This window comes from Furipterus horrens, unplaced genomic scaffold (assembly GCF_987537825.1).
Source record: "Furipterus horrens unplaced genomic scaffold, mFurHor1.1.pri manual_scaffold_13, whole genome shotgun sequence".
NCBI classification, from domain to species: Eukaryota; Metazoa; Chordata; class Mammalia; order Chiroptera; family Furipteridae; genus Furipterus; species Furipterus horrens.
The window spans coordinates 16,187,766-16,199,966 of record NW_028327183.1 but is presented as its reverse complement, the minus strand read 5'-3'; the positions used below and the strand labels follow the sequence as shown (position 1 = coordinate 16,199,966).

General features: G+C 39.1%; 1 protein-coding gene across 4 annotated transcripts in view; it reads right to left on the bottom strand.

Moving 5' to 3' along the window:
- The window catches only part of WWP2 (WW domain containing E3 ubiquitin protein ligase 2), a 127,345-nt gene that overhangs the window by 38,438 nt on the left and 76,706 nt on the right, over nucleotides 1-12,201 (bottom strand). For all 4 annotated transcript variants that reach the window (XM_090261089.1, XM_090261088.1, XM_090261091.1 and 1 more), the window contains one exon: nucleotides 2,656-2,866. In XM_090261089.1, coding sequence (XP_090117215.1) covers nucleotides 2,656-2,866 — 211 coding nt within the window. The remainder of the gene's footprint in view (nucleotides 1-2,655; nucleotides 2,867-12,201) is intronic.

The following is a 12,201-nucleotide window of genomic DNA, read 5'->3' as shown; positions in this document are numbered from 1 at the left end:
CTAATGACTAAAATTCTGCATCACACCAAAGCATATATTTTTAGCCCATCTGACATAAAAATTGTACGGCTATTGTTGTGTTGGCTGTTGTCATTTTTTATTTGACAATCTAAGGAAAAAGAGGTCAGTGCCCCTGACAATATAGTCAGGTATTGCATGTTTTTAAAAATTCTTGAGGCACACCAGTTGAAAATCGCTGCCTTAAGACAATAAAAAGCCAATGAAGCATTCTAAGTGGTGAAATGTCAGGCTCAGAGTTTCATTTTAAGAGGTTAAAATTGCCCTGTCTGGTGTGAGGCAACCAATCGATGTTTCCTTCTTTCTCTTTCTTTTCTTCCTTTCTCTCTCTCTCCCTCTCCCTCCCTCCCTCCCTCCCTCTCTCTCTCTCTCTCTCTCTCTCTCTCTCTCTCTCTCTCTCTCTCTCTCTTTCTGAAATCAATGGATGTATCCTCAGGTGAAGATTATAAACAAATAAATAAGAAGGTTAAAATTGGTCCCCTGACTCCAAAAGCCATCAGACCAGGAAGAATGGAACAGCCCATCTTCGTCTGGATCTCCTAAACCCGTAAACAAGCTGGACGGGGGACGACAGGTCTACAAATTGCAAGGGTAGTGACTTCAGAACATGTGCCTTTTGCCTTCACAGGACAGAGCCGCAAGCCTGCCATGCTCACTGCCGTGCACTCGGCAGAGCTGGTGGCAACCTCCAGGTAGGCAGCTCAGGCTCTCCGGGCTACCGATGTCTCGGGAATGGGCACCTCAGGAAGGAAAACGGGGCCCCAGTACCCTTCTCTGGACAAGCACACATGTTAAAATGGGCAGCAGCCTCCCCAGACCCACACGGGCCTCGTCATGTTCTAAACGCTTTAAGGAAAAAATGTTGTCCAAATTCTCCCGCAGAAAAGTGCTGCAGCCTCTGGCGGGGTGAGAGGAGAATTGCTTCCCTGGGCCACCCCATCCGCCAAACTTAGAATAAAGAGTGTTTTCAGAGCCTGGAGTTTTCCAGCTGCCTGGAAACAGGAAGAGCCCAATCCCAGAGAACAGTAACCCTCACACACGCCCTACATAAAGACACGTTCAGCCATTAGCCCTAATTGCCTGTGACTGACACCGGAGTGAAGCCGGCCTTCCAGGCATTTGCTCAGCAGAAAGAAAACAAACAGCTCACAGGGGACCTGGGCGGCCATTTTCTCTCCTTTCTGCCAAAATGATTCTGCTCCGTTCCCCCCAAATTATATACAGATTTGAAATTATAAACCAAACGAAGGTCTTTTGAGTAGTCCTCACCACATACAAAAGAGAAAAGAAATCTCAGCAGGGAGGAGTTGGACTCAGCAATTGGTTATTAATCTTTCCACAAAATCAAAAACTTCACAAAAAACTCTTCTGAGCCACCTCTCAATACTCTCAATTCACTCCAGGTTTGAGGTATTAAGAACTATTTGCAATACTTTTCATTTGTTCATCGCACTTTATTAAGAAATATGAGTTAAGTAGTGTGCCAAATGGTAAGGAGATGGAATATATATGTGGTAAAAAGTTGCATGTGCCTTTAGATTCAGGATTTTTGTTTTAACAATTGGGTTTTCTAAAGGAGTTTAAGAAAAATACAGCAGATTATACCCCAAAGAAGAGGTCGTCCACCTTTCCCTTTTCCTTTGTGAGTTACAGGGCTCAGAGGATCCACCCACCCACACACCACCACCACCACCACCACTCAGATTGTGGAGTCTGTGGCGACAGACATTGGTTTCTTCGGTACCACACTGATAACCAGCGCAGACAGCAAGACCACAGGGGGACTGGCCCTGCTGTGACTGGTAGCTCTAAGATAAGGCTTCATTTCCCATTTCAGAACCATTCCCTTCCTTGATGGCTCTTTCACAACCACTTCAAAAATATCATTCACCAGGTGCAATGCTCACGGTTGGGTGAGTGCTTCACACGCACAGTCTTATCTGAGTCCCTTAACTTCCTGGGGAGGTATGCACAATTATTATCTCCATCCTACCAAGATGGTAAGCCGCCGGAGCAAGGTCAAATAGTCAAGTGGGGATGCAAACCCAGATCTATTTGATTCCTGGGACCATGCTTTTAATCTCCACTCACTATAGAGCCAAACTTGAACTTCCTTTTGGCTTACTAGGCCACCTTCTTAGCATCCAAGGCCTTTACCATCAAATTTAATTCCAAACTAAAGGATGGCAAGGAAACTGATAGTCCATGCTAATATCAGTGCCAGTTATGAGAATAACATACAGTAATATTCAGAGCCTAACGTCCTCCACAGGCCATGAAGATAGAATTCAAGAGAGAAAACTGTTTTCTAGGAAGGAGCTAAGTGAACACCCTTCAATGATTTCAGAAGGCAAAATAAGCTTCTTGTTCTATAAAAGCCACACTCTTTGAGTCAAGCTGTTCATTTCTAGTCACAGTATAAGGTAGCATTGATTCTTCCCCAGATGATTTAGATTCTCTTTAAGATTTCTGTAGAACAAGCAGCTCTTCCACACCTCCCTCATTCCTAAGCATAGCAGCCTCTCCAGAGACTCTTAGCCACTAGGTAATAAATAACCAAGTTGTTTCTGCCCTGGTGAAGGAGCCTCAGTCTTTGGAGGGGCGGGAGGCACTGTTGAGGGACAGAAAGCTACTCACCCAGCAGGCAGAGCATCGGGGGCCTGGGCAGCCGCTGGGAGCTGCTGTGTACCTGAAGTGCTGGGCTCCTCTCCTTCAGCTGGTGTGGCTGGAGCAGAGAGAGACTCTGCAGTGGGGTTTGGGGTAACACTCGATGCTGCAGCAGGTGAAGATGTCACACCAACAACAGAAGGTTCTTCAGGATCAGTGGCTCCAGCAGGTTCATCATTCACTAAAAATACAGAAATATTTAAGAGATCAATTAGCAGTTATGTTCACATGTACTAGGTTTTTCACTTAATGTGACAACATAGTACCCACAATGTGACATGTATGATGTATATCCACTGACAGCAGGAAAGTTTTACAGAACATAACTTTGGAAATTAAGGCAAGTTAGGAATGGCCTGCCAGAAGAAAATCAGGAGATGAATCTGATATAAAGAAGTTATTAAATATTACCTCTATTATACAAATTTATTAAATTTTTCTAACATACTATGGTTACACTTACTGAAATAAAAGAGTAGTAGGAAACTAAAGGATAACAGGGAAGTGTATTGGCACTAAATGGAACAAGGCCAAGTTTACAGGGTCATTATAGTTTTGTTTAAACTTGTCATTTTCTGCTCAGTGCAGCTAGCACCTTCCTTCAAAAAGAGTCCCGCGCACACTAAGAGGCAGAAAACTTCTAATAATTGCTTGTTTTTTTAAAGACTCACGTTCCAAGTAAGGAACAAAGATTAATACTCTAGATGAAAAGGATGGAACCCCAAAGATATAGGACTTGTCTCCAAGGTAACAACAAAGAGACAGAAGTGAAACAAGCTGTTGGAGTTTCATTTCTCCATAGCTTCATTTCTTTGACAGTCACGCATGTTCACAAGGACCCCAAGGCATTCTCACTCAAAAAAAGATCAAAAGGTTTCAAAGAATCATAATTGTTTGAAAATGGAATAAGCCAAATGCAGAGAATTTTCTACATAGAAATTGCATCTGTGTACATGTATCCTAGAATTTTGTAGGAAAACACCTTAGTTGCTTCTCATTTAGCCTCATTTTCCTAATTCAGAAATTCTTTTTGCAGTTTCTTTAACAAATGGCTACACAGCCTCTTCCTGAACATTTCTTCTGACAGGCAGCTCACTGCAGGGTCTTTCCACTGTTGAACAGATGTACCTGCCAGAAAGATTCTTCTTACATTAAGCTGACTTTCACTAGCTGGCCTTAGTCCCCACTCCCCAACCAATACCAAATTAAGTATCTGGACACCCTGTTTCTCATTCACCTTCTTCTTTCCAGTAAAAAGGCCTACAATATCTTTAATATTTCTAAGGCTACCCTCTTCTTACCACCTGGCTGCCCTCTTGGAGAGATCTTTTCCTACTGCCTCTCCTGAGTAATGAATGATATCAGGAACCAAACATAATAAATCAGCCACCATCAGATATCATTTATGTTGGAGTCAGATTTCCAACATAAATGATATTAGTTTACATTTATAGGACACCAGTATGTACCAGGCAAAGTACAAAAGCATTTTGAATTCTCTCATTTAAGTCTCACATTTAAGTCTCACACACAATCCCATGGGACACATACAATTAACGTCCCCTCACTTTACAGTTGAGGAAAAGAAGATATTAAACAACCTGCCAAGGTCACAGGGCACCCCTGCTGTCTGATTCCAGAGCCTAAACCACACACTCATTATGCTCCACTTCCCCTTTTCTGTGCATCCCCTAATGCCACTAAAGATGGCAATAACGCTAAAGCAAGCACACGACCTTGTTGGCTAACAAGACGTTGGAGGTCAGCTGAAACTCAAATTTCTTCACATGATGTGATGCCAAGCTTGACCTTAACAAATGGATAAGAGCCTAGGAGACTACGTACAATTAATTTATTTGCTTTCTTCCCAGGAAATGATATGCAGTCTGAAACATACACTGAATTAGTTGTTTAATAAATGACTACATTTCATGCAATTGATGTTTCTCTAACATAAATGAAATAATTTATATGTCTATTCTATCTCAACTGAGTTAGTAAAATACAACAATAACAATTCTCTTTATGAAAATCTATATTTTTTACTCAATGCCAATAAAAAGATGTTTTTGAGAACTAAATAAATTCAATCTAAAAATTATAAGGAAAACAAAATTCAGAAAAATAGCCATGAAAATTCTAAAGACCAAGTGTGTGTGTATGTGTAGGGGGTGGCAGGAGGTATTAGTTCTCTGAAGTATTAACAGAAAAAACTATAAAACTTAAAACAATGTGGCACTGATATATGAATAGGCAGATGTCAATTAAATAAACAAGAAAGTTCAGAAACAGAATTAAATAAATATAAGAATTTAGTATGTGACAAGGTGGCATTTTAAATTACTGCAGAAAAGACAGGTTATTCAATAAACAGTGCTATGACAACTGAGCAGGTATTGAACAAAAACTGAGTTAGAGCGCTATCTCACTCCCTACATCAAAATAAATTCCAGATGAATCAAGAGATTTTGACATAAAAAAATAATGAAACTACAAAGGAACTAAAATTTAAAATATATATATTTTTACAATCTCCAAGTGAAAAGGAGTTTTGAAATACCACACAAAATCTAGAAGTCATAAAAGACTGATAATTCGACTACATTAAAAAAAATTTTAATCTAAATGGCAAAAAAAAAAAGCATAAGCAAAATTAAAATCAAAAGAAAAACAAGTGGGAAAAATTATTAACTCATATTATTACAGATGAATGGCTAATTTTTTTGATATGAAATGAACCTCTTCCAATCAATAGGAAAAAGACCAAAAATATGCAAAGACACTTAACAGTTAAGGAAATACAGATTACCCTTTAACAGCTGAAAAAATGCTGAATGTCAATTATGAGACACAAAATGCAATTTAAAACTATAATGAAATGCCATTTTTTAACCTCAGACTCACAAGAATAAAAATATCTAGGGAGAGAAATTGGGGGAAAAGGGGACAACTGTAATTGAAAAACCAAAATAAAAAAATAAAAAAAATAAATAAAAAAAAAAAAAAAAAATATCTAACCACACACTGATAAGAGTATAAGTAAAATGCATTTTCACATACTGCTGGTAGGAGTAGAAACTACCAGAACCCCTGTGGAGCACAGTTGAGCAATATCAAAAATTTACATGCAATAATTAAAAGGTGGGGAGAAGTGTGAGGGTGGGTGTGATGAAGAGAGGTGGGGGCGGGGGGTGATGAGTTGATTCTGATACTCTTCACTTTTGTATATGTTCAATGTTTGGGTACAGGAAGCATATGATGTCAGTTGTCTCTCTTTTGCAGTGTTAGCAGCCATTGATGATTATTACCTAAATCCATTAATTGGTTAGATGCAAAACAGTAATATTCTAATTCTATCATACCTTTAAAAGAAACTTTGCCTTATCAACTATTTGGCTATGTTTGAGGTTCAGTTTGTAAAGAAAAGCAGGAAAAATGCTTGAGTCTCTTCTTTTATTGGCCAGTTTTCAAAATAATGAGTTGATTTCCTCACATCCTCCAAAAATGAACAATGAAATTTTGACTGGGAATATTGAGGGGAACACTCTGTAAAGTATATGATTGTCTAACCAGTATGCTGTATACCTGAAGCTAATACAAAATACTGAACGTAAAATGTAACTGAAAAATAAAATTTTAAAAAATAAAAAGAAATATTTTTGTTTAAAAATCCCTATGAGTTCTTGGATTTAAACATATTTAAAATATTTCAATCTGTTGTGATATTAAAATTGTCCCCATCTTTGGCTGCAGTTAGCAGAAGAGGAAAGGAGCGAAGCTATTCAATTTGGCTTCGAATTCTATGGAAAAACTTCTCAGATAATTATTAAGTAGGAAAGTGTAGACAGCATATATATTATGTGTGTTTTTAAAGAATATATATGCATATACTTGTATATTCAAAAATATCTTGGAAAGAATCATAAAAGGAACACAATGGTGCCAGCCTCTGGGGAGGGAACTAGAGGCTGGAGGACTAGACTAGGAAGGAGACTTTATACGGTTTAAACTTTTATACTTCTAAAGTGTTGATAACCTATATGCACTGCCTATTAAAAATAATTATTATGAAATTATTAACCAGAAAAAGAACAGATAGATGCAGAGCCCATGGCACGCCAATGGCAAAGATGCTTCGATCAGCACTATTTGGAGCCTGCCATTCACGAAGCTGCAACTGTAGTTACAAGGACCCCACGAGCACTGCATCTGCCCACAGGCTGATCCGAGAGCTCTTCCCTCACGGGAGTAGCCCACCTGCCTCAGAGTTTTGTGCTGCACCTCAAGCTTAGGTCTGGAAATAGAATATGAAAACCCGATATTCCGGCACTGACAAACTTTCTGCGTCCATGTTTATACTCCTCTGCTCTAAAAGGGTGTGTGTGCACGCGCGCACGTGTATGTGTGTCCACACACATTCTCAGAAAATAGGAGCTTGAAAGAACCTCAAAGGTCAAATCTACTCCTTCACAGCTTATAGTCAGAAGAAACTAAAGTTCAGACAATTAAGTTGCTGGCCCACAGTCACCTAGTAAACCAGATACAGAGCGCCATACCTGAGCCCTGATATGACTTCAAGTAGAGAGAATAACTGGATTGTCGAAGATTAGGACTTATAATTTCATCAAGTCTTAGAGAATCGCTGTATTTTACATTTTAGCTCTATTCAGTATAGCTAATATTCTCTTATTAGTCCTAATTATTTGATGTATATAACTTATGTTCAGAGAAGGAAAACTCTGACTCCAAAAAACCTCCGCTGCCTTGCGGCATACCTCTTCAGGGGAAAGGCTAAGGGAGTAAACCCCGACAGAAAATCCGGAGCCGGAGTCCCTAAGGCGGTTTGACGTTGTAGTCAACACCGGCAACTCCTGCGGCGCACCTGAAGCCAAGCTGTATCGACTCCGTCTTTCCCTTGGACCCTTCAGCTGCGAAGAGAGGGGGGGTCTGCTGCATGGGCAACAGCAGACCCTCCATATCACCCTGCCCAGGCTCTGTAGCTTCAGCTTCACTGGAGAGGACACTCCAGCGTCATCGCAAGATGTCGATTCAACACGGGAGGAGACAGATACCGTGTCACTCCCGAGTCGGACTGCACAGCCATTTTCGGCGGTGCAGATAGACTCTTAAGAAGCTACACCATCGTCTCTCGAGACGGACAGCTACCGACGACGATAACTTATGTTCCCCAAAAGACAGTGGCCTTCTTGATAATGGGGGCAAATTTATTTCCTTCATTTTGTATTATTTCCACCCTGTACCTCCTATGCTCTTGCCTCCACATCTTTGCTCAGCTCCGCCCTCCTCCCTGAAGGCCCTCCCGACCACTTCAGTCCAGGCGGATCCCCTTTGCAGAGCCCATAGCATCTGTGGTCTCAGCTAAGACACACAGCCACTGGGACATCTGCTGTGTTGGCTGGTACTTGGCTGGTGATTATAGGGCAGATGCCTACTTTACACCTCTTTACATTGCCCACAGTGCTTAGCAAAATGGCATTCAATAAATATTTGTTCAATAAAAACTCATTCAATAATCCTAATAATCTAGCAAAAGATATTTGAAATAAACCACCTCACGTTTGGGTAATAGTAACTCTTATAAAGCAGGTTCGTTTTAAGATTTTTTAATTTGGGGCACTGGCTGGTGAGGCTCAGAGGACTGAGTGCCGGCCTGTGAACCGAAAGGTCACTGGTTTGATTCCCAGACAGGATACATGCCTGGGTTGCTGGCCAGGTCCCCAGTTGGGGGCATGCAAGAGGCAACCGATCAATGTTTCTCTCCCACATTGATGTTTCTTTTCCTCTCTTTCTCCCTTCCTTCCCCTTTCTATAAAATAAATAAATAAAATCTTTTTTTTTTATTTTTAAATTTTGGAATAATTTTAGATTTATAGAAAACCTACAAAGATAGTACAAAGATAGTATGCCCTTCACCCAGTTTCCCCTAATATTACTACCTTATCTGACCATAGCACACTTGTCAAAGCTAAAATATTAACATCAGAACATTACTATTAACTAAACTCCAGACTTTATTTGGATTTCCCCAGCTTTTCCGCTAATGTCCTTTTATTATTCCAAGATGCAATCCAGGATCCTGTGTTGCTTTTAGCAAGTTCATTTTCATTAGCTCATTTATCCTCCCAATAGCCCCATGAAGAAGATATTATTCCGGTTTTACTAAAGGCAAAACTGAGGCTCACAGAGGGGCCATTCAGAAAGGTGCCAAGCAGTCAGCAAGTAGCATAACCGGTACTCCAACCCAGAACACCATGAAGTAAAAACAATGGAAGGGCCGTGGGGAAGAAAAGCTGGGTACCAAGATGAGAGAGAAAATGGGGTCAGCAGGTAAAATGGCAGTTGAATGGCCTCTGGTTTCTGCCACGAGGGGTATTTCACAAGGTTCCCTCTGTGGTGTTGGTTAAACATTCTAACTTCATGAATCAGATATTCGTTCAGACTAAGACTCTAATACACTAGTCACGGTTAGCCAAAAATAGATCAGGAATTGGAAATTCTTTTTCTTAATCCTAGACACACTGCCAACTCGCTGTGTGTTCCAAGATCTTTAGGTCCGTTTGATGTAGCACTGTCTTTTCAGCACACCCACTATGGCAAGGAGAAGGCGGTAGCCAATGGTGAAAGCTTTTTAAACTGGAGATCAGCTCATAACATACACTCCACAGTAAAGCAGCCAATCTCTCTCATCCATGAAAACAAGCAATGCACCTCCAATGCAACTATTCACTCAGCTCTTCAAAAGAACAACCAAAACTAGAATAAACTAAAACAATTAAGAATGAACAACGCCATTCCATGTTAACTGATGGGAAAGTTCAATCCTCCCCTGGTCAATATATAGATTCAGGCCATTTCCATGCTTCTAAGAATTCAAAATCTGAAATTTGTTTTGAAAATCTGTAACTATCAAAGAATATCATGGAGAAAATTTAATAAGGCAAAGCTAGTCCTTCCAGATGTTAGAAAAACATACTATAACACATCAATAATCAAAATCACATGATACTGGCTCCAAAGTGGAAATAAAATAAGTGGAATGTGTAAAGAGTCCAGAAATGAATTTTCACTGCATATAAGGATGTGGTAAGTGATAAACACTAAATGAAACCACAGTGAGAAAAGAAAACTATTTAATTAATGTTTATAGGAAAATAAGACCCTGATACAGAGAAAAAATAATTTAGCCCAGTCCTCATTATATTTCTATATGTACAGATATAAATATACCACTATATATTCCAGTGGGATAGTTCTATTTTAACATCATGAAAAAAAGTAAAACAGAATAAAGACTTTTTACTACTGAAGCAAAAGGTAAAATTAAAAACATTAAAAATGCTCACACACAATGACTTTAAAATTTTTAACTTTTTCTATGAAAGCCATAAAAATGAGATAAAAGGTAAAACAATGATATAGGGGGAAACTTATAATCATAACTATAACAGATAAAGCATGTACCTAGATCCTTCATACCCATTAGGATGGCTATTATCAAAAAATGGAAAAAAAACAAGTATTAGCAAGGTGGAAAACTAGGACATTCATTCATTGCTGGTGGGAATGTAAGCGCAGCTGCTCTGGAATACAGTTTGAGAGCTTCTCAAAAAGTTAAACATAGAATTACCATATGACCTACCAACTCTACTCCCAGGTGCAGAGCCAAAAGAATAGAAAGCCTGGACACAAACAGATAACCTGTACACCCTTGTCACAGCAGCACTATTCACAGCAGCCAAGAGGTGAACACAATCCAAATGTCCATCAACAAGTGAATGAATAAATAAAATGCAGTATGTACATACAATGGAATATTATTCAGTCTTGAAAAGAAATGAAATTCTGATACATGCTGCAACATGAATAAATCTTGAAGACATTATGCTAAGTGAAATAAGTTAGAGACAAAAGGACAAATCATTTCCCTTACAATATGAGGCACCTAGAGTAAGCAAATTCGGAGACATAAAGCAGAACAGAGGAGCTGGGGCTGTGGGGTGGGAGGAGAGGAGGATGTTATTGTTTAAAGGGTACAGAGTTCCAGTTTGGGATGATGAAAAAGTTCTGGAAATGGATAGTGATGTAGTCGTACCACATTGTGAATGTACTTAATGCCACTGAATTGTACACTCAAAAATGGTTTAAATGGTAAATTTTATGTTATATGTATTTTACCACAATTTGTAAAAACCTAGGATAAATAGATAAACTTCCAGATCTTTGAAGGATAATCAAACACTATGAAAGAAGTCACATAAGAGAAAAGAAACAGTCAAGCAACTAAAAACTGAAGAAATGCAAGGAGGTTACATAATGAGGTGGCACTTAATGCCTTTTAGCAAATAGATAAACCAGTACTTACAAAGTTTCAGGAAAAAATTAACCTCCCTACCACGTGAGGAAAAATGTACACTACCTTGTGAAACATGATTGCTTCAAACCGTTTGGAAAACATTCTGCTAATCTACATTAATCTCATTTTAAAAATTCATATCCTTTGATTCAAGAAGTTGATTCAAGAAGAAACAAGGGTGTGCAAAGATGTCTACATCAGGATTTTGTTTTACAACAGGAAAATACACTAGAATTGAGGAACAGTTAAAGGAAGTATGATGTATTAACTGTGAAAGAGTATGAGACCACTACAAAGGGGTAAACAAAAAGACCACAGATACATGGAAGCATGTATAAAAACATAACTGAATAGAAGAAAATATAGCCATGCTGCATAATTATAACCATATGAAATTATTTGTAAAGAGAAAAACTAATGTTGATGAAGAGCAACGGTATCCCAGGCACCATGCCAGTCACTCTACATGTTTTATGTAATTTATTCCAATAACAACCTATAAGATATATCTATATATAGATATATACCTATATATAGATATATATCTTGTCCTAATTTTTTTAATGAGAAAACTAAGACCCAGAAAGGCCCTGAGCCTTATGCACATACTACACACGAGGGAAGAGAATCTGACCACAGCCAGTGTGACTCCCAACCTATGTGCATGGAAATCACATTTAAGGGAGGAATGAGAGATGTCATTTTTGGGGGTAAAGTTTTAAATAAAAAATAAAAAAGTAAATCATTTCACACAAATCTCAATGAAGTGCTATACCATTAGTCTATTTCTCGATCCCACCACTTCTAAAACTTAGAAATATTACATTTATACAGACAGGCTGTCATTCACTTTCATTTTATAAAAAATGGTTACCTTACAGTTGTGACAACACAAAAAAACCATCTGGAACCCAGCTCCATTTTTGCCCCAAATGTCTTTTTCATGCCTTACAGCAGAGCAGCCAAAAGGGCTTGCTCAGTAAATCTCGGACGTCTGTGGGAACATTTCCTGGAGGCACGGCTCATTGCCACCACCATTTTGGAACTGGTCCGCAGAGTTCTAAGACTGCCGTCTTGAAGGATGGAGCATTCATCTCCTCAAAAACCCTTCTGCTCTTTTGCTGCCACAGGGGAGGCTTCTG